At 56.9% G+C, this 21,381-nt stretch overlaps 1 protein-coding gene across 2 annotated transcripts in view; it reads left to right on the forward strand.

The window, feature by feature from the left end:
• Positions 1-8: 8 nt before the first annotated feature.
• KLHL18 (kelch like family member 18) overlaps positions 9-21,381 on the forward strand; it is a 116,227-nt gene continuing 94,854 nt past the window's right edge. For both annotated transcript variants that reach the window (XM_063924614.1, XM_063924615.1), the window contains exon 1: positions 9-233. In XM_063924614.1, coding sequence (XP_063780684.1) covers positions 108-233 — 126 coding nt within the window. In that variant the 5' untranslated portion in view covers positions 9-107. The remainder of the gene's footprint in view (positions 234-21,381) is intronic.

Raw genomic sequence — 21,381 nt, forward strand, 5'->3', positions numbered from 1 at the left:
AGCGCGCAGCCGGTGCCCCCCGGAAATGCGTCATCAGCCGGGGGCGGGGCCAGGCCAGGTCACAGGGCTCACTGTCACAGCAGCAGCGCTTCCCGCCGGGTCACAAGATGGTGGACGAGCTGGAGGAGCTGGAGGACCTGGTGCACGTCACGGTGGGCGACCTCCCCAGCCGCGGCTATGGCGTCATGGAGGAGATCCGACGTCAGGGCAAGCTGTGTGACGTCACGCTCAAGGTGACACCCCTCCCCCAGTCATTGCCATGGCAGCCACCTCCTGCCCCCCCCCCCCTAATACACTGACACCCCCTCCCCCAATACACTGACACCCCCTCCCCCAATACACTGACACCCCCTCCCCCAATACACTGACACCCCTCACCCATATACCATCCCCCCCAATACACTGACACCCCTCACCCAAATACCATCCTCCCCCCAATACACTGACACCCCTCACCCAAATACCATCCCCCCCAATACACTGACACCCCTCACCCAAATACCATCCCCCCCAATACACTGACACCCCTCACCCAAATACCATTCCCCCCAATACACTGACACCCCTCACCCAAATACCATCCTCCCCCCAATACACTGACACCCCTCACCCACATACCATCCTCCCCCCAATACACTGACACCCCTCACCCACATACCATCCCCCCAATACACTGACACCTCTCACCCAAATATCATCCTCCCCCCAATACACTGACACCTCTCACCCACATACCATCCTCCCCCCAATACACTGACACCTCTCACCCAAATACCATCCTCCCCCCAATACACTGACACCTCTCACCCAAAACCATCCTCCCCCCAATACACTGACACCCCTCACCCACATACCATCCTCCCCAATACACTGACACCCCTCACCCACATACCATCCTCCCCCCAATACACTGACACCTCTCACCCAAATACCACCCTCCCCCCAATACACTGACACCTCTCACCCACATACCATCCTCCCCCCAATACACTGACACCTCTCACCCACATACCATCCTCCCCCCAATACACTGACACCTCTCACCCAAATACCACCCTCCCCCCAATACACTGACACCCCTCACCCACATATCATACCCCCAATACACTGACACCTCTCACCCAAATACCATCCTCCCCCCAATACACTGACACCCCTCACCCACATACCATCCCCCCCAATACACTGACACCCTCACCCACATACCATCCTCCCCCCAATACACTGACACCCCTCACCCACATACCATCCCCCCAATACACTGACACCTCTCACCCAAATATCATCCTCCCCCCAATACACTGACACCTCTCACCCAAATATCATCCTCCCCCCAATACACTGACACCCCTCACCCACATATCATACCCCCAATACACTGACACCTCTCACCCAAATACCATCCTCCCCCCAATACACTGACACCTCTCACCCAAATACCATCCTCCCCCCCAATACACTGACACCCCTCACCCACATACCATCCTCCCCAATACACTGACACCCCTCACCCACATACCATCCTCCCCCCAATACACTGACACCCCTCACCGACATACCATCCTCCCCCCAATACACTGACACCTCTCACCCACATACCATCCTCTCCCCAATACACTGACACCCCTCACCCACATACCATCCTCACCCCAATACACTGACACCCCTCACCCAAATACCATTCCCCCCCAATACACTGACACCCCCTCCCCCAATACACTGACACCCCCTCCCCCAATACACTGACACCCCTCACCCACATACCATCCTCCCCCCAATACACTGACACCCCTCACCCACATACCATCCTCCCCCCAATACACTGACACCCCTCACCCACATACCATCCTCCCCCCAATACACTGACACCCCTCACCCACATACCATTCCCCCCCAATACACTGACACCCCTCACCCACATACCATCCTTCCCCCCCCAATACACTGACACCCCTCACCCATATACCATCCTCCCCCCAATACACTGACACCTCTCACCCAAATATCATCCACCCCCAATACACTGACACCTCTCACCCAAATATCATCCTCCCCCCAATACACTGACACCCCTCACCCAAATACCATCCTCCCCCCCAATACACTGACACCTCTCACCCAAATACCATCCTCCCCCAATACACTGACACCCCTCACCCAAATACCATCCTCCCCCCCAATACACTGACACCTCTCACCCAAATACCATCCTCCCCCAATACACTGACACCCCTCACCCATATACCATCCCCCCCAATACACTGACACCCCTCACCCACATACCATCCTTCCCCCAATACACTGACACCCCTCACCCACATACCATCCTTCCCCCAATACACTGACACCCCTCACCCACATACCATTCCCCCCCAATACACTGACACCTCTCTCCCAAATATCATCCTCCCCCCAATACACTGACACCCCTCACCCACATACCACCCCCCCAATACACTGACACCCCTCACCCACATACCACCCCCCCAATACACTGACACCCCTCACCCAAATACCATCCTCCCCCCCCCCCCCCCAATATGCTGACACCCCTCACCCAAATACCACCCTCCCCCCCCCCCCCCCCCAATACACTTACACTGCCCCATTCATTGCCCCCCTCCCCAGCTGCACTGGCCTCCTCCTGCCTCCCACTCCCAAATACCACCTTCCAATACAATGATATACCCCCATATACTAGCCACCACCCCATACACTGACACTTCCACAGTTATTGCCCCCCTCCCCAGCTGCCCCTGACATAGCAGCCAGTATCAGCACCGGCCTTTTCCTGCCTCCCACTCCCATATGCGTACCCCCCCCTCAATACATTGACACCCCCTCCCACATACCAGCCGCCATCCCCCTTACAGTGTCACCCCCCCCCCCCCCCACACACACACACACACACTGGCATTTCCTTTGCCCGGTCTTTGTGTACAGACATACGCTGATTCCTTGTATGTCCTGTTGTACACGCGTCCTCCCTGCACGTTACACCGCCCTTCTCGTCATGCCGCTGCTCGGTAGTAACGAGCGTCTTTGTGTGACTTTTTCCATTGAAATGTGTCGTATTCGCAAAACGTTGAGACTAGGACGCAGCATGATATGTGGTATACCTGTATTCAGTGTGCGTCCGTGGCTGTATCTACATAGGAGATGGTACGCTGCAGTGTTATCTTAGTATTAGTCGACACGGAAAAAGGTTAGCACAACATTTTTATATTTCTTTCGGTGTCATTTTAGCTGTCGGCGCACAGGTAACCCCCATTAGTGTACCGCATCCCCTGCGCTCCGCACAGGTAACCCCTGTTAGTGTACCCCATCCCCTGCGCTCCGCACAGGTAACCCCCATTAGTGTACCGCATCCCCTGCGCTCCGCACAGGTAACCCCCATTAGTGTACCGCATCCCCTGCGCTCCGCACAGGTAACCCCGATTAGTGTACCCCATCCCCTGCGCTCCGCACAGGTAACCCCCGTTAGTGTACCGCATCCCCTGCGCTCCGCACAGGTAACCCCAATTAGTGTACCGCATCCCCTGCGCTCCGCACAGGTAACCCCCATTAGTGTACCGCATCCCCTGCGCTCCGCACAGGTAACCCCCATTAGTGTACCCCATCCCCTGCGCTCCGCACAGGTAACCCCCATTAGTGTACCTCATCCCCTGCGCTCCGCACAGGTAACCCCCATTAGTGTACCGCATCCCCTGCGCTCCGCACAGGTAACCCCCATTAGTGTACCGCATCCCCTGCGCTCCGCACAGGTAACCCCCATTAGTGTACCGCATCCCCTGCGCTCCGCACAGGTAACCCCCATTAGTGTACCCCATCCCCTGCGCTCCGCACAGGTAACCCCCATTAGTGTACCTCATCCCCTGCGCTCCGCACAGGTAACCCCCATTAGTGTACCGCATCCCCTGCGCTCCGCACAGGTAACCCCCGTTAGTGTACCGCATCCCCTGCGCTCCGCACAGGTAACCCCCGTTAGTGTACCGCATCCCCTGCGCTCCGCACAGGTAACCCCCATTAGTGTACCGCATCCCCTGCGCTCCGCACAGGTAACCCCCATTAGTGTACCTCATCCCCTGCGCTCCGCACAGGTAACCCCCATTAGTGTACCGCATCCCCTGCGCTCCGCACAGGTAACCCCCATTAGTGTACCGCATCCCCTGCGCTCCGCACAGGTAACCCCCATTAGTGTACCCCATCCCCTGCGCTCCGCACAGGTAACCCCCATTAGTGTACCGCATCCCCTGCGCTCCGCACGGGTAACCCCCATTAGTGTACCGCATCCCCTGCGCTCCGCACAGGTAACCCCCGTTAGTGTACCGCATCCCCTGCGCTCCGCACAGGTAACCCCCGTTAGTGTACCGCATCCCCTGCGCTCCGCACAGGTAACCCCCGTTAGTGTACCGCATCCCCTGCGCTCCGCACAGGTAACCCCCATTAGTGTACCGCATCCCCTGCGCTCCGCACGGGTAACCCCGATTATTTTACCGCATCCCCTGCGCTCCGCACAGGTAACCCCCATTAGTGTACCCCATCCCCTGCGCTCCGCACAGGTAACCCCCATTAGTGTACCCCATCCCCTGCGCTCCGCACAGGTAACCCCCATTAGTGTACCCCATCCCCTGCGCTCCGCACAGGTAACCCCCATTAGTGTACCCCATCCCCTGCGCTCCGCACAGGTAACCCCCATTAGTGTACCCCATCCCCTGCGCTCCGCTCAGGTAACCCCCATTAGTGTACCCCATCCCCTGCGCTCCGCACAGGTAACCCCCATTAGTGTACCGCATCCCCTGCGCTCCGCACAGGTAACCCCCATTAGTGTACCCCATCCCCTGCGCTCCGCACAGGTAACCCCATATAGTGTACCCCATCCCCTGCGCTCCGCACAGGTAACCCCCATTAGTGTACCCCATCCCCTGCGCTCCGCACAGGTAACCCCCATTAGTGTACCCCATCCCCTGCGCTCCGCACAGGTAACCCCCATTAGTGTACCGCATCCCCTGCGCTCCGCACAGGTAACCACCATTAGTGTACCGCATCCCCTGCGCTCCGCACAGGTAATCCCCATTAGTGTACCCCATCCCCTGCGCTCCGCACAGGTAACCCCCATTAGTGTACCGCATCCCCTGCGCTCCGCACAGGTAACCCCCATTAGTGTACCCCATCCCCTGCGCTCCGCACAGGTAACCCCCATTAGTGTACCCCATCCCCTGCGCTCCGCACAGGTAACCCCCATTAGTGTACCCCATCCCCTGCGCTCCGCACAGGTAACCCCCATTAGTGTACCGCATCCCCTGCGCTCCGCACAGGTAACCCCCATTAGTGTACCCCATCCCCTGCGCTCCGCACAGGTAATCCCCCATTAGTGTACCGCATCCCCTGCGCTCCGCACAGGTAACCCCCATTAGTGTACCCCATCCCCTGCGCTCCGCACAGGTAACCCCCATTAGTGTACCCCATCCCCTGCGCTCCGCACAGGTAACCCCCATTAGTGTACCCCATCCCCTGCGCTCCGCACAGGTAATCCCCATTAGTGTACCGCATCCCCTGCGCTCCGCACAGGTAACCCCCATTAGTGTACCGCATCCCCTGCGCTCCGCACAGGTAACCCCCATTAGTGTACCCCATCCCCTGCGCTCCGCACAGGTAACCCCCATTAGTGTACCCCATCCCCTGCGCTCCGCACAGGTAACCCCCATTAGTGTACCGCATCCCCTGCGCTCCGCACAGGTAACCCCCATTAGTGTACCCCATCCCCTGCGCTCCGCACAGGTAACCCCCATTAGTGTACCGCATCCCCTGCGCTCCGCACAGGTTACCCCCATTAGTGTACCCCATCCCCTGCGCTCCGCACAGGTAACCCCCATTAGTGTACCCCATCCCCTGCGCTCCGCACAGGTAACCCCCATTAGTGTACCGCATCCCCTGCGCTCCGCACAGGTAACCCCCATTAGTGTACCGCATCCCCTGCGCTCCGCACAGGTAACCCCCATTAGTGTACCGCATCCCCCTGCGCTCCGCACAGGTAACCCCCATTAGTGTACCCCATCCCCTGCGCTCCGCACAGGTAACCCCCATTAGTGTACCCCATCCCCTGCGCTCCGCACAGGTAACCCCCATTAGTGTACCGCATCCCCTGCGCTCCGCACAGGTAACCCCCATTAGTGTACCCCATCCCCTGCGCTCCGCACAGGTAACCCCCATTAGTGTACCCCATCCCCTGCGCTCCGCACAGGTAACCCCCATTAGTGTACCCCATCCCCTGCGCTCCGCACAGGTAACCCCCATTAGTGTACCCCATCCCCTGCGCTCCGCACAGGTAACCCCCATTAGTGTACCGCATCCCCTGCGCTCCGCACAGGTTACCCCCCATTAGTGTACCGCATCCCCTGCGCTCCGCACAGGTAACCCCCATTAGTGTACCCCATCCCCTGCGCTCTGCACAGGTAACCCCCATTAGTGTACCGCATCCCCTGCGCTCCGCACAGGTAACCCCGATTATTTTACCCCATCCCCTGCGCTCCGCACAGGTAACCCCCATTAGTGTACCCCATCCCCTGCGCTCTGCACAGGTAACCCCCATTAGTGTACCGCATCCCCTGCGCTCCGCACAGGTAACCCCCATTAGTGTACCGCATCCCCTGCGCTCCGCACAGGTAACCCCCATTAGTGTACCCCATCCCCTGCGCTCCGCACAGGTAACCCCCATTAGTGTACCCCATCCCCTGCGCTCCGCACAGGTAACCCCCATTAGTGTACCCCATCCCCTGCGCTCCGCACAGGTAACCCCCATTAGTGTACCCCATCCCCTGCGCTCCGCACAGGTAACCCCCATTAGTGTACCGCATCCCCTGCGCTCCGCACAGGTAACCACCATTAGTGTACCGCATCCCCTGCGCTCCGCACAGGTAATCCCCATTAGTGTACCGCATCCCCTGCGCTCCGCACAGGTAACCCCCATTAGTGTACCCATCCCCTGCGCTCCGCACAGGTAACCCCCATTAGTGTACCCCATCCCCTGCGCTCCGCACAGGTAACCCCCATTAGTGTACCGCATCCCCTGCGCTCCGCACAGGTAACCCCCATTAGTGTACCCCATCCCCTGCGCTCCGCACAGGTAATCCCCATTAGTGTACCGCATCCCCTGCGCTCCGCACAGGTAACCCCCATTAGTGTACCCCATCCCCTGCGCTCCGCACAGGTAACCCCCATTAGTGTACCCCATCCCCTGCGCTCCGCACAGGTAACCCCCATTAGTGTACCCCATCCCCTGCGCTCCGCACAGGTAATCCCCATTAGTGTACCGCATCCCCTGCGCTCCGCACAGGTAACCCCCATTAGTGTACCGCATCCCCTGCGCTCCGCACAGGTAACCCCCATTAGTGTACCCCATCCCCTGCGCTCCGCACAGGTAACCCCCATTAGTGTACCCCATCCCCTGCGCTCCGCACAGGTAACCCCCATTAGTGTACCGCATCCCCTGCGCTCCGCACAGGTAACCCCCATTAGTGTACCCCATCCCCTGCGCTCCGCACAGGTAACCCCCATTAGTGTACCGCATCCCCTGCGCTCCGCACAGGTTACCCCCATTAGTGTACCCCATCCCCTGCGCTCCGCACAGGTAACCCCCATTAGTGTACCCCATCCCCTGCGCTCCGCACAGGTAACCCCCATTAGTGTACCGCATCCCCTGCGCTCCGCACAGGTAACCCCCATTAGTGTACCGCATCCCCTGCGCTCCGCACAGGTAATCCCCATTAGTGTACCCCATCCCCTGCGCTCCGCACAGGTAACCCCCATTAGTGTACCCCATCCCCTGCGCTCCGCACAGGTAATCCCCATTAGTGTACCGCATCCCCTGCGCTCCGCACAGGTAACCCCCCATTAGTGTACCGCATCCCCTGCGCTCCGCACAGGTAACCCCCATTAGTGTACCCCATCCCCTGCGCTCCGCACAGGTAACCCCCATTAGTGTACCCCATCCCCTGCGCTCCGCACAGGTAACCCCCATTAGTGTACCGCATCCCCTGCGCTCCGCACAGGTAACCCCCATTAGTGTACCCCCATCCCCTGCGCTCCGCACAGGTAACCCCCCATTAGTGTACCGCATCCCCTGCGCTCCGCACAGGTTACCCCCATTAGTGTACCCCATCCCCTGCGCTCCGCACAGGTAACCCCCATTAGTGTACCCCATCCCCCTGCGCTCCGCACAGGTAACCCCCATTAGTGTACCGCATCCCCTGCGCTCCGCACAGGTAACCCCCATTAGTGTACCGCATCCCCTGCGCTCCGCACAGGTAACCCCCATTAGTGTACCCCATCCCTGCGCTCCGCACAGGTAACCCCCATTAGTGTACCCCATCCCCTGCGCTCCGCACAGGTAACCCCCATTAGTGTACCCCATCCCCTGCGCTCCGCACAGGTAACCCCCATTAGTGTACCCCATCCCCTGCGCTCCGCACAGGTAACCCCCATTAGTGTACCCATCCCCTGCGCTCCGCACAGGTAACCCCCATTAGTGTACCCCATCCCCTGCGCTCCGCACAGGTAACCCCCATTAGTGTACCGCATCCCCTGCGCTCCGCACAGGTTACCCCCATTAGTGTACCTCATCCCCTGCGCTCCGCACAGGTTACCCCCATTAGTGTACCCCATCCCCTGCGCTCCGCACAGGTAACACCCATTAGTGTACCCCATCCCCTGCGCTCCGCACAGGTAACCCCCATTAGTATACCGCATCCCCTGCGCTCCGCACAGGTAACCCCCTTTAGTGTACCCCATCCCCTGCGCTCCGCACAGGTAACCCCGATTATTTTACCCCATCCCCTGCGCTTCGCACAGGTAACCCCCATTAGTGTACCGCATCCCCTGCGCTCCGCACAGGTAACCCCCATTAGTGTACCCCATCCCCTGCGCTCCGCACAGGTAACCCCCATTAGTGTACCGCATCCCCTGCGCTCCGCACAGGTTACCCCCATTAGTGTACCGCATCCCCTGCGCTCCGCACAGGTAACCCCCATTAGTGTACCGCATCCCCTGCGCTCCGCACAGGTAACCCCCATTAGTGTACCGCATCCCCTGCGCTCCGCACAGGTAACCCCCATTAGTGTACCGCATCCCTGCGCTCCGCACAGGTAACCCCGATTATTTTACCCCATCCCCTGCGCTCCGCACAGGTAACCCCCATTAGTGTACCCCATCCCCTGCGCTCCGCACAGGTAACCCCATTAGTGTACCCCATCCCCTGCGCTCCGCACAGGTAACCCCGATTATTTTACCCCATCCCCTGCGCTCCGCACAGGTAACCCCCATTAGTGTACCCCATCCCCTGCGCTCCGCACAGGTAACCCCCATTAGTGTACCGCATCCCCTGCGCTCCGCACAGGTAACCCCCATTAGTGTACCCCATCCCCTGCGCTCCGCACAGGTAACCCCGATTATTTTACCCCATCCCCTGCGCTCCGCACAGGTAACCCCCATTAGTGTACCGCATCCCCTGCGCTCCGCACAGGTAACCCCCATTAGTGTACCCCATCCCCTGCGCTCCGCACAGGTAACCCCCATTAGTGTACCGCATCCCCTGCGCTCCGCACAGGTTACCCCCATTAGTGTACCGCATCCCCTGCGCTCCGCACAGGTAACCCCCATTAGTGTACCGCATCCCCTGCGCTCCGCACAGGTAACCCCCATTAGTGTACCGCATCCCCTGCGCTCCGCACAGGTAACCCCGATTATTTTACCCCATCCCCTGCGCTCCGCACAGGTAACCCCCATTAGTGTACCCCATCCCCTGCGCTCCGCACAGGTAACCCCCATTAGTGTACCCCATCCCCTGCGCTCCGCACAGGTAACCCCCATTAGTGTAACCTCATCCCCTGCGCTCCGCACAGGTAACCCCCATTAGTGTACCCCATCCCCTGCGCTCCGCACAGGTAACCCCCATTAGTGTACCCCATCCCCTGCGCTCCGCACAGGTAACCCCCATTAGTGTACCCCATCCCCTGCGCTCCGCACAGGTAACCCCCATTAGTGTACCCCATCCCCTGCGCTCCGCACAGGTAACCCCCATTAGTGTACCCCATCCCCTGCGCTCCGCACAGGTAACCCCCATTAGTGTACCGCATCCCCTGCGCTCCGCACAGGTTACCCCCATTAGTGTACCGCATCCCCTGCGCTCCGCACAGGTAACCCCCATTAGTGTACCCCATCCCCTGCGCTCCGCACAGGTAACCCCCATTAGTGTACCCCATCCCCTGCGCTCCGCACAGGTAACCCCCATTAGTGTACCCCATCCCCTGCGCTCCGCACAGGTAACCCCCATTAGTGTACCGCATCCCCTGCGCTCCGCACAGGTAACCCCCATTAGTGTACCCCATCCCCTGCGCTCCGCACAGGTAACCCCCATTAGTGTACCGCATCCCCTGCGCTCCGCACAGGTAACCCCCATTAGTGTACCCCATCCCCTGCGCTCCGCACAGGTAACCCCCATTAGTGTACCGCATCCCCTGCGCTCCGCACAGGTAACCCCCGTTAGTGTACCCCATCCCCTGCGCTCCGCACAGGTAACCCCCATTAGTGTACCGCATCCCCTGCGCTCCGCACAGGTAACCCCGATTATTTTACCCCATCCCCTGCGCTCCGCACAGGTAACCCCGATTATTTTACCCCATCCCCTGCGCTCCGCACAGGTAACCCCCATTAGTGTACCCTATCCCCTGCGCTCCGCACAGGTAACCCCCATTAGTGTACCGCATCCCCTGCGCTCCGCACAGGTAACCCCCATTAGTGTACCCCATCCCCTGCGCTCCGCACAGGTAACCCCCCATTAGTGTACCGCATCCCCTGCGCTCCGCACAGGTTACCCCCATTAGTGTACCGCATCCCCTGCGCTCCGCACAGGTAACCCCCATTAGTGTACCGCATCCCCTGCGCTCCGCACAGGTAACCCCCATTAGTGTACCGCATCCCCTGCGCTCCGCACAGGTAACCCCGATTATTTTACCCCATCCCCTGCGCTCCGCACAGGTAACCCCCATTAGTGTACCCCATCCCCTGCGCTCCGCACAGGTAACCCCCATTAGTGTACCCCATCCCCTGCGCTCCGCACAGGTAACCCCCATTAGTGTACCTCATCCCCTGCGCTCCGCACAGGTAACCCCCATTAGTGTACCCCATCCCCTGCGCTCCGCACAGGTAACCCCCATTAGTGTACCCCATCCCCTGCGCTCCGCACAGGTAACCCCCATTAGTGTACCCCATCCCCTGCGCTCCGCACAGGTAACCCCCATTAGTGTACCCCATCCCCTGCGCTCCGCACAGGTAACCCCCATTAGTGTACCCCATCCCCTGCGCTCCGCACAGGTAACCCCCATTAGTGTACCCCATCCCCTGCGCTCCGCACAGGTAACCCCCATTAGTGTACCGCATCCCCTGCGCTCCGCACAGGTTACCCCCATTAGTGTACCGCATCCCCTGCGCTCCGCACAGGTAACCCCCATTAGTGTACCCCATCCCCTGCGCTCCGCACAGGTAACCCCCATTAGTGTACCCCATCCCCTGCGCTCCGCACAGGTAACCCCCATTAGTGTACCGCATCCCCTGCGCTCCGCACAGGTAACCCCCATTAGTGTACCCCATCCCCTGCGCTCCGCACAGGTAACCCCCATTAGTGTACCGCATCCCCTGCGCTCCGCACAGGTAACCCCCATTAGTGTACCCCATCCCCTGCGCTCCGCACAGGTAACCCCCATTAGTGTACCGCATCCCCTGCGCTCCGCACAGGTAACCCCCGTTAGTGTACCCCATCCCCTGCGCTCCGCACAGGTAACCCCCATTAGTGTACCGCATCCCCTGCGCTCCGCACAGGTAACCCCGATTATTTTACCCCATCCCCTGCGCTCCGCACAGGTAACCCCCATTAGTGTACCCCATCCCCTGCGCTCCGCACAGGTAACCCCCATTAGTGTACCTCATCCCCTGCGCTCCGCACAGGTAACCCCCATTAGTGTACCCCATCCCCTGCGCTCCGCACAGGTAACCCCCATTAGTGTACCCCATCCCCTGCGCTCCGCACAGGTAACCCCCATTAGTGTACCCCATCCCCTGCGCTCCGCACAGGTAACCCCCATTAGTGTACCCCATCCCCTGCGCTCCGCACAGGTAACCCCCATTAGTGTACCCCATCCCCTGCGCTCCGCACAGGTAACCCCCATTAGTGTACCGCATCCCCTGCGCTCCGCACAGGTTACCCCCATTAGTGTACCGCATCCCCTGCGCTCCGCACAGGTAACCCCCATTAGTGTACCGCATCCCCTGCGCTCCGCACAGGTAACCCCCATTAGTGTACCGCATCCCCTGCGCTCCGCACAGGTAACCCCGATTATTTTACCCCATCCCCTGCGCTCCGCACAGGTAACCCCCATTAGTGTACCCCATCCCCTGCGCTCCGCACAGGTAACCCCCATTAGTGTACCTCATCCCCTGCGCTCCGCACAGGTAACCCCCATTAGTGTACCCCATCCCCTGCGCTCCGCACAGGTAACCCCCATTAGTGTACCCCATCCCCTGCGCTCCGCACAGGTAACCCCCATTAGTGTACCCCATCCCCTGCGCTCCGCACAGGTAACCCCCATTAGTGTACCCCATCCCCTGCGCTCCGCACAGGTAACCCCCATTAGTGTACCCCATCCCCTGCGCTCCGCACAGGTAACCCCCATTAGTGTACCCCATCCCCTGCGCTCCGCACAGGTAACCCCCATTAGTGTACCGCATCCCCTGCGCTCCGCACAGGTTACCCCCATTAGTGTACCGCATCCCCTGCGCTCCGCACAGGTAACCCCCATTAGTGTACCGCATCCCCTGCGCTCCGCACAGGTAACCCCCATTAGTGTACCGCATCCCCTGCGCTCCGCACAGGTAACCCCGATTATTTTACCCCATCCCCTGCGCTCCGCACAGGTAACCCCCATTAGTGTACCCCATCCCCTGCGCTCCGCACAGGTAACCCCCATTAGTGTACCCCATCCCCTGCGCTCCGCACAGGTAACCCCCATTAGTGTACCCCATCCCCTGCGCTCCGCACAGGTAACCCCCATTAGTGTACCTCATCCCCTGCGCTCCGCACAGGTAACCCCCATTAGTGTACCCCATCCCCTGCGCTCCGCACATGTAACCCCCATTAGTGTACCCCATCCCCTGCGCTCCGCACAGGTAACCCCCATTAGTGTACCCCATCCCCTGCGCTCCGCACAGGTAACCCCCATTAGTGTACCCCATCCCCTGCGCTCCGCACAGGTAACCCCCATTAGTGTACCCCATCCCCTGCGCTCCGCACAGGTAACCCCCATTAGTGTACCGCATCCCCTGCGCTCCGCACAGGTTACCCCCATTAGTGTACCGCATCCCCTGCGCTCCGCACAGGTAACCCCCCATTAGTGTACCCCATCCCCTGCGCTCCGCACAGGTAACCCCCATTAGTGTACCCCATCCCCTGCGCTCCGCACAGGTAACCCCCATTAGTGTACCCCATCCCCTGCGCTCCGCACAGGTAACCCCCATTAGTGTACCCCATCCCCTGCGCTCCGCACAGGTAACCCCCATTAGTGTACCCCATCCCCTGCGCTCCGCACAGGTAACCCCCGTTAGTGTACCCCATCCCCTGCGCTCCGCACAGGTAACCCCCGTTAGTGTACCGCATCCCCTGCGCTCCGCACAGGTAACCCCCGTTAGTGTACCCCATCCCCTGCGCTCCGCACAGGTAACCCCCATTAGTGTACCGCATCCCCTGCGCTCCGCACAGGTAACCCCGATTATTTTACCCCATCCCCTGCGCTCCGCACAGGTAACCCCCATTAGTGTACCGCATCCCCTGCGCTCCGCACAGGTAACCCCCATTAGTGTACCCCATCCCCTGCGCTCCGCACAGGTAACCCCCATTAGTGTACCCCATCCCCTGCGCTCCGCACAGGTAACCCCCATTAGTGTACCTCATCCCCTGCGCTCCGCACAGGTAACCCCCATTAGTGTACCCCATCCCCTGCGCTCCGCACAGGTAACCCCCATTAGTGTACCCCATCCCCTGCGCTCCGCACAGGTAACCCCCATTAGTGTACCCCATCCCCTGCGCTCCGCACAGGTAACCCCCATTAGTGTACCCCATCCCCTGCGCTCCGCACAGGTAACCCCCATTAGTGTACCCCATCCCCTGCGCTCCGCACAGGTAACCCCCATTAGTGTACCCCATCCCCTGCGCTCCGCACAGGTAACCCCCATTAGTGTACCCCATCCCCTGCGCTCCGCACAGGTTACTATTCCCAGTGCACGTGGATGTAAAGTATGAAAAAGTTGCAAAATACCCCTAAAAAGCTGTGTCGGCCGTATGTGTATCGACCGTTGTCACGTCGACCATTTGAACCTGTCACTTTTTGTCAGTGTCTGCCTAACACATATCGGACTATACATTGGTACTCCCATGTGATATGTAGGTTCCTGATCAGCCTGTATGTGTGTGACCTGAGGACGTCATAGTGTTACCGTACAGTATATAGAGATCAGTATATTATCCTGGGCGAGACTGTGGGTGTGACAGCAGCTGTGCCTCGTGTCCTCACATTGCCTCGTCCTGGTAGCTGGGGTGAGACGCCCAGTCTCTGCGGATATTCCCTGAGGGCCTCAGATCACAGCGACATTGCTCTGATCAGTCCCTGTAACAATGTATCAGAGTTATGGTCCCGACCCTTATATATTACTATAGGGAAACAAATAACATTGTAACCTCCTATCGCCCGTAGATTAGCCGGATCCGAGGCTCGGGGCACACGGCAGCTACAGCCCATTATACTCTAGAGATATTAGGAATGTAATCTCTATCTATGTTCCATTAACCCTACAAGACCTGGGAGAATAATGCCAGATAAGATGTTATCTTCACCCTACACGCCCCATCCCCCGTTCCCAGCAAGAAGTAGAAGGAACTATGGGTCCAAGTGGGAACCGTTCAGGGCCCAGCACCCAATCCCCCCCCCCCCCTTCCTTCCCCCGCAGGGACCTTTAATGTGAGGTGAGCACGGACTGGGAGCCAGGACGTCCTATGCTGTAATTCCCGTCTCATCACCCCTAGGACTGAAGTGAACCAGTCTTCATTTAACCAGCTTGACGTTGGTGTGTCAGCGGTTTAGACTGAGATCAGAGGCAAATCCTAATCTGTGAGCCTGTGCGTCGCTGAGTATAATATCCCTATGTCCTCCGGTCACACCTATGTGTATATGTGATCGCTGCCCTGACCGCCTCGGAGCACCGGCCGGTGGAGTGATAATGGCTTCTCCCTCCTTATTACATTACATTATACACAGTATGTTCTTCCCTCTGTATAACCTCTGTCCTGACCGCCTCGGAGCACCGGCCGGTGGAGTGATAGTGGCTTCTCCCTCCTTATTACATTACATTACATTATACACAGTATGTTCTTCCCTCTGTATAACCTCTGTCCTGACCGCCTCGGAGCACCGGCCGGTGGTGTGATAGTGGCTTCTCCCTCCTTATTACATTACATTACATTATACACAGTATGTTCTTCCCTCTGTATAACCTCTGCCCTGACCGCCTCGGAGCACCGGCCGGTGGTGTGATAATGGCTTCTCCCTCCTTATTACATTACATTATACACAGTATATTCTTCCCTCTGTATAACCTCTGCCCTGACCGCCTCGGAGCACCGGCCGGTGGTGTGATAATGGCTTCTCCCTCCTTATTACATTACATTATACACAGTATGTTCTTCCCTCTGTATAACCTCTGTCCTGACCGCCTCGGAGCACCGGCCGGTGGTGTGATAATGGCTTCTCCCTCCTTACTACATTACATTATACACAGTATATTCTTCCCTCTGTATAACCTCTGTCCTGACCGCCTCGGAGCACCGGCCGGTGGTGTGATAATGTCTTCTGCCTCCTTATTACATTACATTATACACAGTATGTTCTTCCCTCTGTATAACCTCTGCCCTGACCGCCTCGGAGCACCGGCCGGTGGAGTGATAATGGCTTCTCCCTCCTTATTACATTACATTATACACAGTGTGTTCTTCCCTCTGTATAACCTCTGCCCTGACCGCCTCGGAGCACCGGCCGGTGGAGTGATAATGGCTTCTCCCTCCTTATAACATTACATTATACACAGTGTGTTCTTCCCTCTGTATAACCTCTGCCCTGACCGCCTCGGAGCACCGGCCGGTGGAGTGATAATGGCTTCTCCCTCCTTATAACATTACATTATACACAGTATGTTCTTCCCTCTGTATAACCTCTGCCCTGACCGCCTCGGAGCACCGGCCGGTGGAGTGATAATGGCTTCTCCCTCCTTATAACATTACATTATACACAGTATGTTCTTCCCTCTGTATAACCTCTGCCCTGACCGCCTCGGAGCACCGGCCGGTGGAGTGATAGTGGCTTCTCCCTCCTTATTACATTACATTATACACAGTATATTCTTCCCTCTGTATAACCTCTGCCCTGACCGCCTCGGAGCACCGGCCGGTGGTGTGATAATGGCTTCTCCCTCCTTATTACATTACATTATACACAGTATATTCTTCCCTCTGTATAACCTCTGCCCTGACCGCCTCGGAGCACCGGCCGGTGGAGTGATAGTGGCTTCTCCCTCCTTATTACATTACATTATACACAGTATATTCTTCCCTCTGTATAACCTCTGTCCTGACCGCCTCGGAGCACCGACCGGTGGAGTGATAGTGGCTTCTCCCTCCTTATTACATTACATTATACACAGTATGTTCTTCCCTCTGTATAACCTCTGCCCTGACCGCCTCGGAGCACCGGCCGGTGGAGTGATAGTGGCTTCTCCCTCCTTATTACATTACATTATACACCGTATATTCTTCCCTCTGTATAACCTCTGTCCTGACCGCCTCGGAGCACCGGCCGGTGGAGTGATAGTGGCTTCTCCCTCCTTATTACATTACAGTATACACAGTATATTCTTCCCTCTGTATAACCTCTGCTGGGTAGCATAGTGATGGTTACACTGCGTTGCAGGCTTCTGCTTTATTGTAAGGTTATAGTGCTGCCCCCCGGTGTTCATGGGTCACACTGCGGGGTCACCTCCTATCATTGCCAGCAGTGTCTGGGCACAGGGTCATCGCACCCTGCTTGCTGGTCATCTTGTGCCAGGGGCGGTAATATGGAGTTGGCGCACTCTCCTGGGCAGACTTGGCAGCCGGGATTCACACCCACAGGAGCGTCGGTGAGGTCTTGGAACTGATGTTGGGGATCAGCCCGGGCTCGCAGCGTTTCAGTTCATCCCCGAGAGGGGCCCGATGGGCTGACGTCAGGGGTCTGTGCCGGCCGGTCAGGTTCTTCCACGCCAGACTCTGCAAACCGTTCTCTGATGGAGCTCACTGTGTGCAGGGGCATTGCCATGCCGACACGGGGTATTGCCATGCCGACACGGGGCAGGGCCTGATCCTAGACTGCACACACAAAGGTGGAAGTAAATAATCCTTTAGAATGTCATTGTGCCCCTGTACACTGGAGTGTAATGACGTGGCCCAGTCCAACCCATTCCTCTCCGTCCCAGACCACCATTCCTCCTCCTCCAGTAAGCATTCGGCCTGACACCCCACCGGCTGACATTTGGTGTTGCCCGTGGTGATCTGAGGCTTGTTTGTCGCTGTCAGGCCGCACCCATGAAGCTCCGGACGATCGTTTCTTGTGCTGATGTTGCCTCCAGAGGCCGTTTGTAACTCATACTGGCGTTGGATGCAACTCTCGCTACCATCTTTATGCGCTTCAGCTCTCCGGTCCTCCGACATTTCCACGGCGCAATAACGCTTACCGTGACCAAGAGAAAAAGGTGGATTCCTATAGGAGTGCCGCGGTCGCTGAGCTCTTCAGTGCGACCCAGGCTAGTCTTCCCGCTAGACCCTGTCAGCGAGGTGCCACGCTCGCCCGATTTTAAAATGGCAAAATGCGCACTGCCCTTATGACAGGGCCCCGCTGATTCAGCCTGCCCTCTGCCATTTTCACCTGTGGGCCGCAGTGTCCCGTAGGTGCAGAACTGACCGCCAGCATCTGCCCACAGTGAGGGGAGAGCTTGGGGTAAGGCCAGTACCTCCGTAAGTGCTGGGTACACCCTCCACCGAGGCACTATGCCCCCTTTTCAGATGCGTGCACCATCACTACCTGCAGACATGCCCCAGGTTTACCCTAGACGGAACACACTATTTTATTATTATTATTATTATCCTTTATTTATATGGCGCCACGAGGGTTCCGCAGCGCCCAATTACAGAGTACATAAACAAATAATCAAACAGGAAAACAGCAACTTACAGTTGACGACAATATAGGACAAGTACAGGGTAAATAAACATAGTTACATCAGCAGATGACACTGGAATAAGTATCAGGTGGCAGAAGACTGCTGGAGTTGATGCAGTTGAAGATTATTAAAGTAAGAAAAGGATAAGCACATGAGGGAAGAGGGCCCTGCTCGTGAGAGCTTACATTCTAAAGGGGAGGGGTAGACAGACAGGGGTGACACAGACGGGGTACATAGAGAGCGTAGAACAGAGGGTTAGGATGAGATTTGGCTGGGTTTGGTGAAGAAGTGGGTCTTGAGAGCCCGTTTGAAGTTTTGTAGAGAGGTGGAGAGTCTGAGGGGGAGAGGTAGAGAATCCCAGAGAAGTGGTGCAGCACGTGAGAAATCTTGGAGGTAGGAGTGGGAGGAAGTAATCAGAAGACAGGAGAGTCAGTGAGCATTAGCAGAGCGAAGAGGACGGGTGGGAGAGTAAAGGGAGATAAGATCAGAGATGTAGATGGGAGAGGAGTGGGTGAGGGCTTTGTAAGTGAGTGTAAGAAGCTTGAAATGGATTCTGAAAGGGAAGGGGAGCCAGTGAAGGTCTAGTAAGAGAGGAGAGGTGGACGTAGTGCGTTTGGTGAGGAAAATGAGCCGGGCAGCAGCATTGAGGATAGATTGGAGTGGAGAGAGGTATTTGTCAGGAATGCCAGTCAGGAGGAGATTACAGTAGTCCAGTCTGGAGATGACCAGGGAGTGGATAAGAGTCTTAGTAGCATCCTGGGTCAGAAAGGGTCTGATCCTGGAAATATTTTTTAGATGAAAACGGCAGGTTTGTGAGAGGTGCTGAATGTGTGGTTTGAAGGAGAGGGAGAAGTCAAGGATTACTCCAAGACAGTGCACTTGGGGGGTAGAGGAGATAGTAGTGCCATCAATAGATAATGAGATTGTAGGAGGTGAGGTTATGCGGGAGGGAGGGAAGATGATCAGCTCGGTCTTAGGGTGCATACACACGGTGAGATTCGGACTTATCCGATTCTCACCGTGCGACAGGGGGCCGGGTCGGCACTTAGCCAGTATCGCAAGCACATAATGAGTGTGCTTGCGATGCTGGCTATGTGCGATGTCAATCCTGACTATCTCTTCTATAGAGATAGCCAGGATTGACTTGCCTGCACAGCCTATTTTTTCTGCCGATGCCGACCGCGCGGGCCGCGCATCGGCATCGGATCGGGATCGCAAGGTGACTGTCACCTTGCGATCTGCACTATCTTTTCTTCCGATTCTGACTATATAGTCAGAATCGGAAGAAAATATCTTACCGTGTGTACACACCTTTAGACATGTTAAGGTTAAGAAAGCGCTGGGACATCCAGGAAGAGGTAGCAGAGAGACAGTTGGAGATACGAGTGAGGAGAGCAGGGGAGAGGTCTGGAGAGGAAAGGTAGATCTGAGTGTCATCAGCATAGAGACGATATTGGAAACCAAAAGAACTAATGAGCTCGTGAAATAGTGAGGACGTATAGAGAGAGAAGAGAAGAGGACCAAGGACAGAACCTTGGGGTATCCCTACAGTTAGTGGAAGTGAGGGGGAGGTGGAGGCATTTGAGGAGACAGAGAATGAACGGTCAGAATAAATAAAGCTAAAGCAATAAAGCTAAAACAAACAAATAATGATATGGGAGGAGGACATCCCAATTCCCCAAATATCTAACAATTAAACATGCTAAATTCTGCACAAAACAATAACTCCAGAATACCTATGCATACAGACACTGCAGAGTATAGTATCCTAGATCACTGTGCAGCTGCTGAGAGTTGTAGTAATTGTTTTGATTACTATGTGAGACTGCGTGTCTGTGTGCTGGGTGTTATGCAGCGGGCGAGGCTGAAACAGCCAAACACACTCAGTAGATGGGGTGGGAACATACCTCTGGTCATGTGACTTATATACCCTGGTCAGGGAATTGTTCCCTCCCATACAGAAATATGGGTAAGTGGCCTTATATGTGTTCCCGTCTCCAGGGCCGGTGCAAGGTCTCTCTGCACCCTAGGCAAAGCTTTAGCCTAGTGCCCCATAACCTGTAATCCCCCCCCTCCACCACCACCTCTCGGAGGGGAGATGCAGGCGGCCACTAGGTGGGCATCATTATACATATACAGATAAAAGGGACAACACTCAGGGACTTCTAAAGTGAAAAAGTGTATTGTAAACAAAGCAACAAACTTTAGTGACTTCGTTCACAATATACTTTCACTTTCAGATCCTTGAGTGACGTCTCTCTGTCCTATATGTACCCCGTCTGTGTTACCCCTGTCTGTCTACCCCTCCCCTCTAGAATGTAAGCTCTCACGAGCAGGGCCCTCTTCCCTCATGTGCTTATCCTTTTCTTACTCTAATAATATTCAACTGCACCACATCCAGCAGTCTTCTGCCACCTGATACTTATTCCAGTGTCATCTGCTGATGTAGCTATATTTATTTACCCTGTACTTGTCCTATACTGTCATCAACTGTAAGTTACTGTCTTCCTGTTTATTTGTTTATGTACTCTGTAATTGGGCGCTGCGGAACCCTTGCGGTGCCATATAAATAAAGGATAATAATACACGCAGTTGGCATGTTGGGCCCTGGGTAGGACACTGAGGCCAGTTTCACATTCTCTATATCCCAATAATCCGGAGCTCCCATCATGCTGCCTGCACATGCCACCCCGTGTTATTAGAGCACTCTCTGCTCTGTATATTTTGTATATACTGCATCTGCATATGGGTTCTGGTGGGGATAGTTCATGGTGTGTGTGACACACACAGGGGCAAACGCACCAATAATGTAAGTCAGTACAGCCGGATAAGCACCGCAGTCTGACGCTATCCTCCCTCCCCCACCCCCCCTGTAGTCGCTCCTCTGTCCTGTAGAGGGGGCGGGGTGGGGGGGATTGTGTGTGACAGATTACATCCTCACCCACAGCTGCTGCTCCCGGCTAGGAGACATCTGTCTGTCAGCCCTGTGCAGGGAATTGTGACCTATCCTAGCCACAGCGGCTGCTCCCGGAC

Source organism: Pseudophryne corroboree, chromosome 5, assembly GCF_028390025.1.
Source record: "Pseudophryne corroboree isolate aPseCor3 chromosome 5, aPseCor3.hap2, whole genome shotgun sequence".
NCBI lineage: Eukaryota > Metazoa > Chordata > Amphibia > Anura > Myobatrachidae > Pseudophryne > Pseudophryne corroboree.